Genomic DNA, 18101 nt, shown 5'->3' with positions numbered 1-18101 from the left:
AAAAAAACAACAACAAAAAAAAAAAAACAAGCACCTTCAGTCTATTTTCTTGGCTGGAAGCCGGAGCAAATCCAGCAGATATTTACACAAGGGCCCAGCCATGTATGAGAACAGGATGACCAGCTTCCCGTGGGTCATGGTCATGAGAGTCTGGTGTCCCGAGGCCCAGATGCGATACCAGGGGCCGTAGAATGGGTCTGAGATGGCCGGACACAGCATGTTGTTCAAATTCACTTCGGTGACCTGCAGGGACAAGGGAGGTAGAGTAAGCGTTCACCATCCTTAGGCTTTCTCTGGCTTCTGCCAGTTCAGCCATCTCTACCTAATGGGGGACTAGACAAGGAGGGATTGACCAATCCCCACCTGTTTATAAAGGGATTTCTTCTCTCCCCTTGGTTTTCTGAGTGAGTCAAGGCTAGAGCCCTCTGGAGGTGATGGGGAAGGGCTGTCCTGTGGAAAAGCTGTACAGTTTCACTTACAGTCTTGCCTTCTGTTTGGGCCCAGAGCCTGTTGCCATTCCTGAACATCTACTATGTGCCTAGTCCCCAGAGAGGTGTTATAGGCTAAAAGTACAGCCCACAGCGTGGTCCCTGCCTCCACGTAATTGGCAATCAATCAAGTGTGGGTGGTCAAAGGTTTACTACATCTGACCTCAAACCAGACAGGGTTCACCCAATTTTATACTCCATGAGGAGGTCTGAGGAGCATACAATATGGGGGCTGAGTCCTCAGAGAAGATTTCATGACAGAAGTGGTACCTGAATGGACTCATGAAAGATGGATGGGGGGGTTATGCTGAGGAATGGGGTGAGGGGAGCCCTCCTTGTAGGAGGCATGGCCTAAGCATGGTATGTAGGGTGGCATGAGCACACTGATGCCTCTGGAATCAGGGATCCCAGTGGAGAGCAGCGAGCGGTAAGGGTGTGAACATCAAACAGCTTCCTTCTGAGAGCACAGGAAGCATCACATTTTGGCAAGGAGCTCAGACTAAGCCCCCAGCAAACCAGAGCAGCGCCATACACCAGAATGAGGAAGAGAAAGTGACTGCTTCTACAAAGGTGTTGGGGACATCGGTCATACGCCCTAGTCATGCTAGGTCACACAAGGCTCCACATCGCTAATGCTCCATTATTGCCGCTTACACACAAAACCGGACATGCCACACCTGTCCCAAGGACAGGTGTGGCAGCTGCCTTCCAAAGCCCTTCAAGCCTGTTCACATGAAAAACATGTCCTCACCACCTCTCAGGGAAGTTGGGGCTTTTATACCATGTCACAGAGAGGTGGAGAACTCTCTGCCCTCAAGGGTGAGGTGACTCATTTAGAGCAGTGGCAGAACCAGGACTTGAACTTGGGTCTCCTGACCCCCAGCCCCAGCCCTGAGCTCTTCCGACTCATTTTGCCACTGATATACACTCTTGTATTCAGCAATTTTGGGATCTGGATAACTCAGCTACTGAGTCCAACCACTCTTCATGCTCCAGGAAGTTCTAAACACCCCAGAATGCCACAGGATTTCCCCAACACCGAACTTCTACTGGATCTGAAACTCAGAGAAGAGCCCAGGCTTCAAGGCCTATGAATGGGCCCAGGATGGATCCAAGGTCAGAAGACTCCCCCAGGCCCAGGGCCAGGGTTAGGGTCCTGCCTCCCCATGGGTTCCACAGCAAACCACTTTCCAGCTGCAGCTCACTGTTTCTGACCCAAGTGGCCATGAGCGAAAGGCATCCTTGCCTCCCCAGGGATGAAAGAAACAGTCATTACTAAAAGACTCAGAAAACTCTTTGGAGAGGCCAAGGATGTGAATCATAAATCAGCAACCCAGACACAACAATCTGACATCCTGGCCTTTAGCATCTTGTATTTTCAAAACAAAGTGATACGCCAGCGCCAACCAGGATTATCAAGATTTATGAAGAACTGCAAACAGAGGGGATAGAAGGGGATATAACCAAACTTACCAGGCCGAGGATCTGCAAGACGCTGAAGTGATAAAAGAACATGAGGCCAGTTGAGAGAAGAGCCCACCGGAAACTGCTGAGGGGCTCTGGAGTGTAAGCACCTGGAGGAAGAAGGGAGATGGTGAAATGGCAGGTATAGTGACTCACTTCTCCTTTGCACCATGAGGGTGCAGGTAGTGAGGTCATAGCTGCTGTCTGATGACTGTTCCTTCTACTGATCAGTGGCAACTACTCAAGAGACAGCCCTACTGATTAGCTGGGTACTCAAACCAGCCCCTTCCTGCCCTCTGTTTCTGGGGTCATTACAAAGGGAGGACTTTTTTTTTAATCATAAAAGTGGTATGTATTCATTAAAGAAAAATTTCACGTGAGTTTGTCTTTATGGCCATTTTCTCTATGCCTCAGGATTTTTTCTTTCTTTTTTAAATTAATATTTGCAATCTTACTGTACATAGTATATATATATATACACACATGTTATATATGTCATATATAACATGTATATATACTGTTACATATAACATGTATAGATATATACATGTTATATATAACATGTATAGCCTTCATTCCCACAATTATTTCCTCATGTTTCTAAAGAGAAATGTCATTGAGGAAGTATGGTGTAGTGGTTGAGAATGTCAACTCTGAAGTTAGATTTGAGTTCAAATCTTGACTCTACCGCTTATGTGCTATGTGAAAAGTTGTTTAAAATCCTTATATCTCAATTTACTTGCCTATAAAATGGGGACAATAGTCCTACCTACTTCCTAGTGGTGGAGGAATAAATAAAACTACATTGAGAGCTCTTAGTTCAGGGTCTGGTACAATGTAAGTGCTCAGCGAGTGTTAGATGCTGGCATTATCATCGTTATTATTCAAATAACTGAAGAATCTGCCAACTTTCCCCCAGGGCTATGAAAAATGATGTATTTTCCCTCTATCATTGCTAAAAAGTACCATCCCAGTAGGCCTGAATATATTCTAGAGCTTGGAGAACGGCAGCATGCTTTATAGGATGTTGTAGGTATCTCTCTGGGTTCGGACTCGGAGGGGGTGCTCAAGAATGAAAGGGACCTAGAACCCCCACCCCAAGCAATTAGGGGTGATATCACATCCTAGACTATTATTTTCCCAAGTCAGTCTTTCGCTGATTTATCCATTCATTCAACAGTTATGCGGCACCTTGAGTATTCCAAGTCCTGTGCAAAGCTTTGAGGATAGGAAGATAAGGCAGGCTCCCTGCAATCGCAGACTCACAGTCAACAACTACAACACAGTGCAGCTGGTGGGATGACTGAGCTCTGTGCCACCTGTTATGGGAAAACAAAACTCAGCCAGGGGGATGAATGTTTCTTGGTAGAGCGAGCAGTAGTGCAAAATCCAGGACAAACAGGACGTAAGGAGGGGCCTAGGAATTCCAAAGTACAGGCCTGCATGGAGGCAGTTAAGAGCAGGGCAATTCAGAGAACTATGGATAAGAGTTCCATGGGGCCACAGGGGAGAGTGTGATGGGGCAGTAGCAGGTACTAGACTCAAAGTTTGGCAGGGCTGGTTTGCTCCAGGCTGGGACACATAGGACACTAGAAGCCATGCTGAGGGCTTTGGGCTTCGTCCTATGCACCAGGATCATGAGCTCAAATGCCCCAACTCTCAGGTAAATAATTGGAAGCAGGAGTGTGACTGGGGCCTAAGAGATGCTGGGAGATGCTGGAGACTGTCAAACTGAAAAGCCCACACCCCTTTTAACGAGGGCAACCACTACTCAGCTCCGTCCAATCACTGTCCTGAAGGGATGTGGACCCAGAGTTACCAGTTTTTGTTTTTGTTTTTTTTTTTTCAATTTTGCAAGAGAAGCCAATATACATTAATTTTTATGTGAAATTTCCTGATTTTCCAATGTTGACGACTAATTCAAAATGTTTTAAGAACACTCAATGGACCAAACAAAACATGTCTTCTGTATGGATTTCAGCCCATGGGTGGCCAGCTTTGAGCTCTGCTATGGAGTCACAGAAAGCGGTGGAAGTTTTGAAGTAGGAAGGTGAGGTGATCACATGTGTGTTTGCAAAAGATTGCCCTGGCTGGTGTACAGGGGATGGACCGAAGCAGACAGAGTCGAGGTAGGAAGGCCGGTAAGAAGACTGCTGCAGGGGCCCAAAGAGAGAACAGGATGAATGGCTTTGGAAGGCAACAGTAGCAAGCTTGGAGGAGAGAGGGGTAAAAATCACCATGATGTAGATGAAGATTGGAGAAGATTGTTAGGGAGATAGGGGTTGGTAAGGGAGAGGAAGAATCCTGGAAGACTCCCAGGGTTCTGGCTTGGCTATCACTGGGTTGATGGTGCCATTTATTGCAATGGAGAAGAGAGGAAAAGGCAGATTTGAACAGAAGGAAGACAACGAGGCCAAGTTTAGACACGAAATTGAGGTCTGTGGCAGCTGCCTATACTCCAGGATATACTGTGATGGATGAAAGCATGGGCAGTGAAGCTCCAACAGGTAGAAGTTTGCAAATCCTGGTCCCATCACTTATCAACTTTGGGGTCTTGCGAAAGTCTCAGCATCTCTTGAACTCAATTCTACTCACCTATAAAATGGGTGGCACTGCCCAATTCACAATATTGCTGGAAAGATGAGATAATATACCGTAATTACAGTATTATATCTGGGATTTAGCAAATGCTGATTCTTTTCATTATTATGAGTCACAAACTCAGTGAAGAGGATGGTGGCAAGCATGTTGATGTAGGTGTCATCAGCACACAGTAGTAACTGAAGTCATGGGAACATATGTATTAAGAGAGAAGGAAAAGGCCAGAGGCAGAATGCCAAGGAAAATCATCTAAGGAGAGCATGTGGAAGGGAGATGAGAAAGGAGGCTTTCTTCAGCGACTAAAATGGGGACCAAGGGTGGGTGCTCTTCTGTGGGAGAAACTCAGGTTTGCTCTAGGCTCATGGCACATCTGAGTCTGAAGGACCTTTGCAAACATGGATATCATTCCCTCCATTTTATAGATGGAGAAATTCCAGCCTGGAATATGGGCAATGTCACAGTCAAAGTCAACAGGGAAGCACTGAAAAAACGCACTCTCACACACCGCCAGGGGACTCAATAGGGAGTTCAATGCTCCTGTTGCCACTTGTGAAGACCTCCAGCACACCAAGTTGGACTGTCTGTCTCTTCCTTTGTCTGTCTGACCCACTAGACCAAGTGCATCTCAGGGTCAAGGACCATGTCAGGCTGCTTCCGCATTCCTAGCGTCTAGCACGGTACTTGGTGTGTGAAAATGCACTGAGCTATGCCTTTAGGGCATGCACACATTCCTGTCTGCCGAATGAGTGTGGACTGGGTACCGTGTTGTCACCCTGGCTGCGGCCGGCCTACACGGAAAGAGAGGACCTGGAAGACTGACAGGTGTTTAGGCTGCCACTCCTCCCACTGCTGGAGCCCCCAGTCTGTTGTCGTGGGTGTCCCCTCCCTCCATCCTTTCTGCTCGGCGCCCCCTAGTGGCAACTGCGCAGCAGGGACGCGCCCTGTGAGCCAGGTGGCAGTGTCAGCAAAGCAAGTGTGTGTGTGTGTGTGTGTGTGTGTGGAGGGGGTGTCCTCAGCCAGGAGGCAGCTCTGCAGCCAGCCCTGGGGAAAGCCGGGACAAGGCTTCAGCCGGGGAAGCCCTGCAGTCATCATGCTCCTCCCCTGTCTTGCCCTGTGCTGCAGAAGGAAAGGAACACTCACAGATACTACCAGAGGACACGTTTCTCAGTGCTCTCACTGCCCCTTGCCCCAAACCCCACTTTAGTAGCATTCATTCTGTATAGCATCATCTATCCCACACCAGACTTAGTTCTCTGAGAGAGGGGCTGTTTCTGAATTACCTCTTCATGTCCAGCACCTGGTACACAGTGGGCACTCCAAAAATAACCACTGCTTGGGTGAATTACTGGTATAGACTTTCTGGAGAATCATAAAATGATAACCCTTTGGCTCAAAATTACTACTTTGGAGACCACTATCAAATACCTAAAAATTCCAACAAACCACCTTATTTGCGTGAAGATATTTACACCTGCACTATCTTTAATATTGAGAAACTGGAAACAAACCCAGTAGAAAGACAGTTACATAAACACAATGTTGGTACCTCAACATTGTGCAACAGAGTCCACTACCATTCAAATGACAGCCAGACAAACTACATATCTATCTATGGCTAGTATTGTCAAGGAGAAAACTCAAAACATCAATCAATACACAAATGATAGAAAACACAGCTTAGGAGTTTAAAAACAAAGACCTTGGGGCCAGATAGCCAGTCTTGGGTTTGAATCACGGCTCTGCCACCACCCATAGGAGTGACCTTGGGCAAACTGTGCTGCCTCCCTAAGTCTGTTTTCCTGTTGGTAGACTGAGAGTGACATCTACTTCTAAGGGCTGGTGAGTAAAATAAGAGAGACATAAAAGCATATACGACAGCTATCCTGGCATGCAGATGGCTGCTGCTGTTTTTTATCATGGTGACCACAACCATCTAAAATCTTATAAAAGACTGGAAGAGGATGGGGGAATCTTCTAAAGAGGTAATCTTCTCTATGAAGGATGACTTCCACTATGGCACTGCTTTTCACTGTTGTTGATTCTTTTCATTCAAAAGTTGATCAAGTATTCAATTTCTTTGAAAAAATAAAGAAAAAAAAGAAAGTACTCTGAGACTAGATGATCCAGTCTACACAGATATATGCAAATTGTATGCAAACACACATCATTCTCTTTTCTATATACCTGCATGTGGCCTGTGGGAAAATCCCAGTGAAAAACCAGTTTTCTTCTAAAGGAAAATAGAAACTAAAGCACTTTCAAAAAATTAAACATACAAAACTTTTTTCTACTTTAAGAAAATCTGTGGCATTTTTTGCTAGCATCTTATATCTCAGGAAGAGAGAAGCATGCCAGCTGTAAAGGTAGGGGGAAACCGAGATAATAGCTTTTTCTAAAATTCATTTCTGCCAGAAGCAAGTTTTATGAGTCCTGGGAAAGAAGTCAATTGCACCGCCAGCTGTCAAGACTGATCCCCATAGGCCTCCCAGGGGCCCCTTTTTTCATCCTATAATCCCACCCATGAAGGACTTATACCAAGGAGATGAGACTGGGCAGGGTGGCATCCCATTCTTCAATCTTCTTCCTGCTTCCTTCAACTTGCTCACTTATTCAGGGTACCCATTCACTCAACAGCTATAGAGTCCACACTGGGAGTGAGACTCTATGCCAGGCAGTGGAAAGAAGGAGGCAAAGATAGTCCCTGCACTTGAGAACTACCTGTGGTTTACAAGTGAATGATGCAATGGTATAGTAAGTGCAGTAAGTAACAGGGAGACTGAAGAAAAGCAGTTGGAGAGGATGACAGTTGAGGTGAGTTTTGCAGAACCAGAAGGGGTTGGGTCAGGGCCTTGAAGGAAGGAGGGTACACTCCAGGCAGAAGTTATAGCCTGAGAAAACGTGTGAAGACATGAAATAGCATGCCATTTGTGTGAAATTACAAGCAGTTCTGTGTTACTGGAAAGCAGAGAACTTTGTGAGAAAGGACACATGTCAGGAGATGAAGCTGGAAGAACAGGCAGGTGAGGCTGGGTCATGAAGAGCCTTGTTTGCCATGCCGGGAACTTGGCCTTTATCTTATACACAATGAAAAGCCACTGAAAGGTTTTAACAAGGAGAATTAAAAGGTCAAATTTATGTTTCAGCTACCTAGACTGCTCTGGCAGCAGTGTGGACAATAGACTGGACAGGGACAAGACTGAAGACAGGTTCAAATGCTATTGCAGTGGCATAGAGGACTTGGCGATTTGTCAGACAGGAAGGAGACATCTAGAGTGACTTCCAGGACTATTGCTTCAGTAACTGAGAGGAGGTAACTTAGGGAAGAGACAAGCTCAGGTTGGGGCATGACAGCACTGAATGCCAATCCATTACACCAGCAGATGTCCCCAGTAGACTGTTTCAGGTCTAGCACTCAGGAGAGGGAGATGGCCTGGAAACAGGGCTTGGGGTATGGATATGATCAACGAGAAAGAGTCCACAAAATGCAATAAAAAGATCAAGAAGGGCCGGGCGCGGTGGCTCACGCCTGTAATCCCAGCACTTTGGGAGGCCGAGGTGGGCAAATCACGAGGTCAAGAGATCGAGACCATGCTGGCCAACATGGTGAAACCTCATCTCTAGTAAAAATACACAAATTAGTCAGGTGTGGTGGCACGTGCCTGTGGTCCCAGCTACTCAGGAGGCTAGGCGGAAGAATTGCTTGAACCCAGGAGGCGGAGGTCGCAGTGAGCCGGGATTGCACCACTGCACTCCAGCCTGGCAACAGAGCAAGACTCTGTCTCAAAAAAACAAGAAAAGAAAACGATCAAGGAGGAAGCCTGGAAAACAGCAACAGTTAAGTGGCTAGAAGAAGGAGAAAGATCCATAAGAAGTCAAGATTAAAGACAAAATTAAAGAGGCAATCCTAAAACTAGGAGAGAGGTGTGCTGGAAGTCAAGAGAATATCAAGTTCCAAGAAGGAAAGGATCAATAATGTTAAGTGCTCTATTACTTTCTCTGACCAATAAATAAGGTAGCCACTTGCTACATGTGGCTAATTACTTGTAAATGAATTAAAATCAAGCAGAATTAAAACTTTGGTTTCTCAGTCACATCAGCCGTATTTCATGTACTCAGCAGTCACATGTGCCTAATGGCCACCATATTGGACAGTGCAAAGATAGAGTACTCCCATCACCACAGAAAATTCCATTGGGAAGACACTTTTCTATAGGGGTACAGTAAAGACAAGCACTTCCACTGGGCTTGGCAACATGCGGATCACTAGTTAGTCATCTTTGCAATAGCAGTTTCAGGAAAGTAGCAATGCAGGAGCTGGATGATGAAAGAGGATGAAGAGTTTTCTACGTGTACAAGGTAAGGAAGGAAAGTCCAGGAAAAGAGAATAGGATAGGCAAAAATCACAGATAAATCATTAGTTCAATTCCCTATATTCTCAATCTCTTCTCTGAATGTTCCCTTCACCCTTTTGTTCTTAGCCAATCTACCTCTCCTTGCCTGCTTCATCTGTGGCCCTCCAAAGTAGTGACTGATTTTTCTCCTTTGGCCCATGTAGGTAGAATGGATAACTTCTTTCTTTTCATTGCAGTTCCCAGACGAGTAGCCCTCCCTTCTCCCTAAAATCCCACCACTACCATACTGTACCACCAGCTATCCTTCCCTTTCACAGTCATCTACAGATACATGGGTCCTGGCCCTCATTCCTTGAAGACATTAGTACCTGACTCACTACCCACCCATCAGATTTCTTGATAATTTCAACATGCATCTAGATGAACCTTCCAGCATCCTGGTCTATCAGTTCCTTGGCTTCTTCTTCTCAATGACCCTGCCCTCTACCCCACCTCAGCCACTCATTGTCATGGTTGTGCCTGAGACCTTATAGTTATGTATATCTATGTTCCCTCCCTAATCTCCAAGTCAAGCATTCCCACTTCAACCACCACTTCTATCTTTCGAGCTCACTCCTGATAAATATGACCCCAACACTTCTTTGACCCCACTGGAGTCTGCGATCCATTGGTACTACCATCTTTTTACTGTCCCTCACAGCTCCCTTTTCCGTCCTTAAGTTCCATGGCCCGTGATTCTAATTATCCCTTACATACACCTTCGACTCCATTGTTCCTCTCATTATTGTACTCAGCTGGAAAGAAAATGGTTGAATCCAAAGCTCTTCCTCTACCTTGCTTGCCCCTCACAGCTGAATGTACTGGAGAAAAACAACAGCGCTGACTGTTCTCATTTCAAATCTGTGATCACAAACCTCAAGTTCATCTTTCATGTTGCCAGGCAATCATACTGTATTTCCCCAGTCTGTTCACTCTGTCACGCTCCTGGCCACAATTTAATATTTTCTCTCTTCTCAAATCTTTAATACTTCCATCCCATTGTCACTCTCAGATATTAACCTTGCTTCCCACTTCATGGAGATAAAGAAGAATCAAAGAAAAACTTCCACAGCCTCCCACAATCACATTTAACCATCTATCTGCATCAGTGCCCAATATGCTCTGCCTTCACTCCCCTGGCTTCCCATCACCACAGATGAACTTCCCTGTGTCCTAGCCAAGGCCAGCATTTCCACTTGCATCCAGATTCCATCCCCTCTCACCTACTCAACTGTATCAGTCCAGTTGCTGTTTCCTCATCTTAAGTCAACAATTTCTTCCTCTCTACTGGATTAAGTACATTAGTGTATAAACGAAAAGTACTGTAATAGCTCCCATTATAAAACCAAAAAGTCAACACTTGACCTCACTTCCCCTTCCGGCTATTACCTCACTCTTCCGCTTCACTTTACAGCTAAATTCCTTGAAATAATTGTCTATGCCAGTGCTGTCCAATATGGTAGTTACTAGGCACATGTAGCTGGTGGGCACTTGAAATGTGGTTAGTTTGAACTGAGATGTGCTGTTACTATAAAATATGCACTGGATTTCAAAGGAAATCCAGCAAAATATTCTGGTAATAATTTTTATATTGATTATATTGGAATGATAAAATACTGGATATACTGGGTTAAGATCTATTATTAAAATTAATTTCACCTATTTCCCTTACGTGTTTTTAATGCAACTACTGGAACACTGGAAATTACATATGTGCCTCACAGGTTTTTATTGGGCAGCACTGGTATATTCCCTATCTATAATTCTTCTCTCTTACTGTTTTCTCTTCAACTCACTCTTGTCAGGCTTTCTCCTCCCTCCACCAAAACAGCTCCCATCAAGGTCACAAATGACTTTTTCATTGCTAAGTCCAATGACCAATTCTCAGGCCTCATCCTATGTGCCTTTAGAATGAAACAGGGTGAGACTAGAGGCAGGGAGATCAGTGAAGTGGCTGTTGCAATAAACAAAGTTAGGGATGATCTGACCCGAACTAAAGTTGGAGTCATGGAAATAAATTTGAGAAATGATCAGGAGGTGAAATTAATAAGATGTGGTCATTGATTGGATGGGGGTAGGGGTAAGAGTATAGAACCAATTATTAGCTTTAGAGTTTTGGCCTGGATAACAAGTAGGTGACGGTATCACTGAAAAGGATGGGGAACACTGGAGAAAGTACAGGTTTGGGGATAGGAAAGAGAATGACAAGTTTGCTTTCTAACAACAAGGTCATCCCATCTTTGGTACTCTTTAAATGAGATAGGTCCATTTTTAGCCTTTGTAAGCTGTAGCTGCCTAAAAGATATCTCAGCATGGCACAACCTCAAGATTATCATGAATATTTGATTCCCCATTCTTAGCCACTGAGTGTAGGCTCAAGTCAGATTTCCCCTCATCCAGGCATTTGACCAAAAGAACCTATCCTCTATTCTGTTTACTACACCTGGAAGTGGAGGATGTCCTGGGTTAGCTGTTGACATGGAAGGTCTATCTTGTCAACCTCCCATCCTAAGGTCTATCTTATCAACCCCCTATCCTATCTTGTCAACTTCCCATACCGAGGCCATGCTTCACCCTCAAAGAGCCTAGTTTGGGCTCACTGGCCACCCAGTCTGTGGCTAAGGCAACTTAAAGACCCACCTTCATCTAGGATCAGAGAGCCAGCCCCCTGACAGTAGTACACAGGGTAAGGACCCTGAAGTGGCAGAGAATCCAACAGGTGGACCTGACCTAGCAGAATATGCACTGAAGTTCAAAGAACCAGGTCCCATCTTCAACTACCAAGCTGCTGTGTGACTGTAGCTGGGTCTTTGGTGAGCTCTAAGCAAGGGGGAGCCAATGCTTGGATCATCTGAGACAATGAGGTTTCAACTTCGTTCTGTATCAGAAGCCGCTAGGGCAGTGGCTCTCCAACTTGAGTGTGGGTCAAAAGCAGAATCTCCAGGAGGGCTTCTTAAAATCCAGCTTGCTACTTCAGAGTTTCTAATTAGAGTTTGTTCAGAGTTTTCTAATTAGGCCTGGAATCTGGAATCTGGGAATTTTCATTAATAACAGGTTCATTGGTTAGGCAGATACTGCTAGTCCAGGGACCACACTTTGAGAACAACTGTCCTAGGAAAGTTGTGGAAAATGCAGCTTCCTGGGCCCTGCCCCACAGAGTTGAATCCAGGGAGTCTGAGGGGGCCCTGGAATCTCTAGACACTTTAGTAACAAGTGCTTCGGGGTGATCCTGATGTTTGGGTCCTCCGACAATATAGGAGAAACACTGATATGGGGGAATCATGGAGCTGGAAGATGAACCAAGTGACCTGGGAAAAGATGCCAGTGAAGGGGCCAGAGTTGGCTAAGTGTGAGGAGCAGTGCCTCCTGGAAGGTGACAAAATTAAGGCGGAAAACACTTGACTTAACCATTTGCTCCCACAAAGGACTCTTGAGCACCAATCACTTCTTCCTCAGCAAGGACAATCCAGTGGCTTTCAGAAACTCACCTACCCACCTGTTAAACCAGGCTCAGCCCTTGGCCAATCTCTCAAATCCCTCAGTTCCTCCCTCATTCACTAACCCTTTAGGAGCCTTCAGGATTTACCAGAGTTCCTATACGTTAACTTGCCCTTACCCGACCACTATAGTGGAACAGTGAAGCCTCATGGAAGAGGGGAACTTCTCCAACAACCTAACACTAGCTAGATGGGAGGGGGCATGGGCTCACTGGTATGGAGGAGAAACAGGAAACTCAACCTGGATACTGAGGTCAGCATGACCCTGGGGCCAGTTTCTGAGCTACCATTGGCCAAAGTGCTTCCGCTTTAACTGGTCCGAGAAACTAGCACAGGAGGTCCAATTCTCATCCTCCAGAAGATGAGCTGAAAGCCCACTCAAGGGAGAGGTGGCTTACCGAGAACAAACAACGCTGAGGTTCTTAACCCCAGTTTCCTGAAATGTCCCCCAGGACATCTGAATTGCCTGTATCTCAAAACAACCTTCTCGGCCAGGCATCGTGGCTCATATCTGTAATCCCGGCACTTTGGGAGTCAAGACCAGCCTTGGGAACACGGTGAAACCCCATCTCTACTAAAATCACAACAATTAGCCGGGCATGGTGATGCACACCTGTAATCCTAGCTACTCAGGAGGCTGACACACAAGAATCCCTTGAACCTAGGAGGTGGAGGTTGGAGTGAGCCAAGATCATACCACTGTACTCTAGCCTGGGTGACAGAGCAAGACTCTGTCTCAAAACAAAAAACAAACAAACAAAACAACCTTATTACTGGGTGTCAAGCCTGAGAAGGTTACTGCTCACCAATTCTGAAACAAGAGCTCCCTCTAGTGAAACAGAAAGGGATTTCCCAGCAGCCTTGAAGCTGGGAACCACCCCCCCCCCACCTGCCCCAGCCAATTCCGGCAACCACCACCCTGGTAGACTGGGGATACCAAAGGACTCCTTCTCAGAACAATGTTTGAAATGCATAAAATAAAAGGCAAAGGATTACAAAGGAATTCAATTATATTAAGACAGTTACCAAAAATTTTTAAAATTCTGTAATATACTAATTATGTTTCCTTATAAATACATTTAATCACAAGTTCTAGCAGCAGGCCTAATAACTAACATCACTTTCAAATCAGAGCATAAACCCTGTCCTGAGATGGCCACTACAACTGTAACATGATAGGAAGTCATCTGTGATTCGATACTGACAACAAAGACACAGGTAGGGATAAGACCACTGATGGTTGTCACCTGCGTTCATGTGCTACATTTCTGCTAGATGTCAGTGAAAATAAAGATGTGACTTTCCCCCCATTCAAGTTAATGAATCCCTTAAAATCCTATTTGTGAACCCCAGGTTAAGAACTGCTGCCTAAATGAAAACAACCACAACCAATCAATCACAAAACACATCGCGAGGATGAAGAAAGGGGAGTTCTCAGAGGGGAACTCCTGAGTTGTGTCACCAGCTCTGTAGCTGGGACCAAACTGTGGTCCTAAATCTGTGTGGGCATTTTCCCCTAGCCACCTTGTGGCTGACTTCCTCCCAACCATTGCACTAGAACCTCTGAAAGCCCACCACCGCCACAGGCCAGGGATGTTTATGCTCAACCCTTCCATCTACACCTACCACCTTTTCCCAGAATGTCCCTTTCACCTCTTCACCCTAAGGAATCCTGGCTGTCTGCTGAGGATGTGATTTCTTCCACTAACAGCTCCGAGAAGGCAGTTCTTTTTTAATCCTTCTATTTCTGCAGCAATTTTTTTGTGAGGGAAGGGAAGCTGACAATTCCTCTAACCCTCCATTATTGCTTCTAGATGTTTACTCTTCCCTTGTTCTCTTTCGAGATTCAGTTCCTCCTCTTTGTCACTGTCACTTGTTCTTGGCCTCCAGGTCACTGGATTCATCTCAGATCAGTGTCACTTAGCTTACCATCTTCCTTTATACATTATACCTTTTCCTGATGGCATTCTGGGTGATTTTAACATCCATGCAGGCACCTCTTCCAATACCATAACCTCATGGCCTCCTGAACCTCCTCAAGTCTACAGGTTTGCTCTATCACACTAACCACAACCTGCCTTTCCGTCATCACTCTGAACCACCCAGCCTCTGCTGGGATCACCTGACCACAATCTCTTGACAGTTCAGTTTTCATATCCTATTCCTACTATGCACGTGCCCCAGACCTCCTTGTCACCTGTGATCCCTTCATGCCCCTTACCTCCCTCCATAGAATTCCTCCTTGTTCCCCAGCTCTCTTCTAGTCTTTCTTCCACAACAGCTTGGACCCCATGGCCTTGAACTCTGACACCAGCACCCTCAACTCCCTGGTGGGAAAGAAAACTCTTCATCTCCCTCTCCCCACACATCTACCTATCCCCTTACTACATCATCGCCAAAGGGTGATTTACTAAAGGTGAGAACCTAAGAAACTGCTCAAACCACATTTTATTAGGTTAGTACACACTATACTTTATTAGTAGGCAATATACTTGCCACAGTATATTGGCAAGCTGAAACCATACTAATAATAGCAAACAACTTACATACCACCACTACATGTTATAAGTCCTTTATATATTAATACATTAAGCCATTTAATGCTCATTACAACCATATGAGGAAATAATGTTATTATTTTTATTTTACAGATGAGAAAACTGAAGCATGGAAAAGGTAAGGGAACTTGGCTAAAATCACACAGCTAGTAAGGAAGAGAACCAGGATTTGAAACCAGGTAGTCTAGCTTTGTAATGAACAGCATTGTGTATCTCATCGTGCACATCTCAGCAGAACCTGCTGTCTCTTTGCATAGCCAGGCCTCTTCACCTTCTTCTCTACTCTAGCTTCTCAGTGCCTTTGATAGGGTGGAAAGCAAGGCGGGCAGACTTGCACTACACATCTAGCCACCTTAGATTCTCTAGGTACAGAGTGGGAAATTCATCTAGATGTTGAGACCAAAGCTGCAAGCTGTCATTCAGCCTGCCAGAGAAACCCTGCATTAAAGGTACCAGGTACCTGCTCAGTAAATAATAAAGTGCTACTCTGTCTCCCATTCTTCTATTGCTCCTTGGGCGACCTGTCCTTGGTCAGAAACCCGAAAGCAATATGGTGCGTTGTAGGATTACCAAAACTGTCCAGGACCCCCCCAAACATCCCTTACTTTCTAGATCTTCAATAATACTGACCCTACGTACAAAGCCTCAACACTGAATGGATCCCTCCAGCCAGATGTCCTCTCCTCCACTTAGGCTACTGAATCCCAAATGTATGGATAGTCGTACAAACCAGTGCCAGAAAAATGCATGGATTCCTGTTTTAGGAGGGTCCCACAGTGCCAGTCACCAACCCTCTAGAACTACGTTGTCCAATGTAATAGCCACTAACCACACATGCCTATTTAAATTTCAGTTCAGATCAGGCAAGGTTGCTCATGCCTGTAATCCCAGCACTTTGGAAGGCCAAGGTGGGTTGATCACTTCAGGTCAGGAGTTCGAGACCAGCCTGGCCAACATGGTGAAACCCCATCTCTACTAAAAATATAAAAAATTAGCCAGGAGTGTTGGTGTGTGCCTGTAGTCCCAGCTGCTCAGGAGGCTAAGGCAGGAGAATCACCTGAACCTGGGAGGTCGAGGTTGCAGTGAGCCAAGATCATGCCATCACACTCCAGGCTGGGTGACAGGGTGAGACTCCATCTCATAAATCAATCAATCAATAAATTTCAATTCAAACTAATTAACCTTAAAATCAAATGAGAAATCCAACTCCTCAGTCCCCCTAGGCACATTCGAACTGCTCAAAAGCCACATATAGCTAGTGGCTACCATATGGAATAAAACAGATATGGGATATTTTCATCATCACAGAGACTTCTATTGGACAGTGTTGAGAGAGTCTAGGCTTATCTCCTTCTTCCATTTCTCACAGGACTTATTCCTCTTGTCATTACTCTTCTCAATCCACCACCAAACCCCTGTCATTCTCAGCAGTTGTCATCAACTGGTCATTCATCCACTCCCCTTTCTCCCTGCTACCTTCAATGCTCCTTGGCTCTACTGAGCTTCAACTTAGCATTTGAACATGCTCAGCCCTGGGGCAGAGAGAAGGGGAAAAGGAGGAAAAAAGGAGAGAAAGGTAGGGGGAGAAGGGAGGAGGACAAACGCCCTCCCTTGGCTCCATAATGCCCTTAACCTCTCCTTCCTTAATGCCCTTAACTTCTTCCTTCTGATTCCCACTTCTCCGAGGGCCTGATTTTACTGTACCTCCTAGATAAAACATGGCTTGGCTAATACTACTTTGGGGAAAATTTCTACTGCCTTAGTTTTCAGGACAACCATCCTCTCCTTCTATCACTCTGACCTTTCCTGCAATCTACTTATACTCTTCTTCTGTCTACAGTTTGCAAGTTGATGTTCCCCAAGGCTTTTTTTTAAGCCCTATTTTCTCCCTACCTATATAGTCACCCTGGACTAACTCATTCATCCCAATGCTTGCATCTACTACTTCTATAACCAATGATACTGAAGTCAGTGTCTAGTCCAGACTCCCTTGAACAGCTCCAGAATATTTTATCCTAATGCTTCCTGGGCATCTCAACCTAGATATCCTAGAAGCACCTCAAACTAAAAATAAATAATCTTCCTCTCTGCTATGGTCTGAATGTTTATGTTCCCCTCCTCAGATTCATGTTGAAACCTAATGGCCAATGTCATGGTATTAAGAGGTGGAGCCTTTAGGAGGTGAATAGGTCATGAGGGTGTATCCCTCATGAATGAGATTAGTGCCCTTAGAAAAGACACCCAAGGAAGCCTGTTTTTCCCCTTCACATGTGAGAACACAGTGAGAAGACCCCACCTATGAGGAACAGGCCCTTACCAGACACTGAGTCTTCTGGTACATTGATCTGGACTTCCCAGCCTCCAGAACTGTGAGCAATAAATTTCTATTGTTTATAAGCCACTCAGTTGATGGCATTTTTGTTGTAGCAGCCCCAAAAGACTAAGACACTCTTTAAAACATTCTCCTTCCTTCTGTGACCCCTCTCAGTTAATGACTATTCCACCCAATCACACAGCCCAAAATCCAGGGGCCTCATGGACTTTACCCACACTCTTATTCCATAGCACCTCAATTATGACAATTATTAATTCAATCATTATTTTTATTAATAAAAATAAAAAATTAATATCCAATATTAATTGTTTATCTTAATCTCCTAAAAGATGTGACTACTGCCACCTAGTGGCAAAACACAGACAACTAGAAATGGCTGTTGCTACACTCATGGCATATTTTAATAAAAGTACAAGCATAAAGGCACATTAAGGAATACATGCCCTTGGCTGCCTAGAAAAGTCAGAGACACCTCCAGAGAAGAGGTAGTACCCTTGAGCTAACTTGTAAAGGAAGACATGAAGTTTGCCAGCTTTCAAGTAGAATAGATAGTGTGAGTCTGGACACAAAGCAGGGAAGGCTGGACAAATGTATCAGCAGATCTGTTTATTCAGAAGGTGAAGTAATGAGCTGGGTACAGTGGTATGTACCTACAGTCTCAGCTACTTGGGAGGCAGAGCAAGAGGATCACTTGAGCCCAGGAATTCGAGGCTGCAGTGAGCTATGATTGCATTACTGTCCTCCAGCCTGGGCAACATAGCAAGACC

General features: G+C 45.1%; 1 protein-coding gene across 15 annotated transcripts in view; it reads right to left on the bottom strand.

Moving 5' to 3' along the window:
- Positions 1–6: 6 nt before the first annotated feature.
- TMEM164 (transmembrane protein 164) overlaps positions 7–18101 on the bottom strand; it is a 168075-nt gene continuing 149980 nt past the window's right edge. For 14 of the 15 annotated variants that reach the window (XM_017546501.2, XM_037744967.1, XM_037744969.1 and 11 more), the window contains 2 exons: positions 1962–2062; positions 7–243 (listed from right to left, as the gene is read on the bottom strand). In XM_017546501.2, the coding sequence (XP_017401990.1) occupies positions 37–243; positions 1962–2062 (308 nt within the window). In that variant the 3' untranslated portion in view covers positions 7–36. The remainder of the gene's footprint in view (positions 244–1961; positions 2063–18101) is intronic. The other variant, XR_005203102.1, reaches the window with a different exon arrangement.

The sequence above is a fragment of the Cebus imitator genome, unplaced genomic scaffold (assembly GCF_001604975.1).
Source record: "Cebus imitator isolate Cc_AM_T3 unplaced genomic scaffold, Cebus_imitator-1.0 Scaffold189, whole genome shotgun sequence".
NCBI classification, from domain to species: Eukaryota; Metazoa; Chordata; class Mammalia; order Primates; family Cebidae; genus Cebus; species Cebus imitator.
This window is presented reverse-complemented; position numbering and strand designations above follow the sequence as displayed.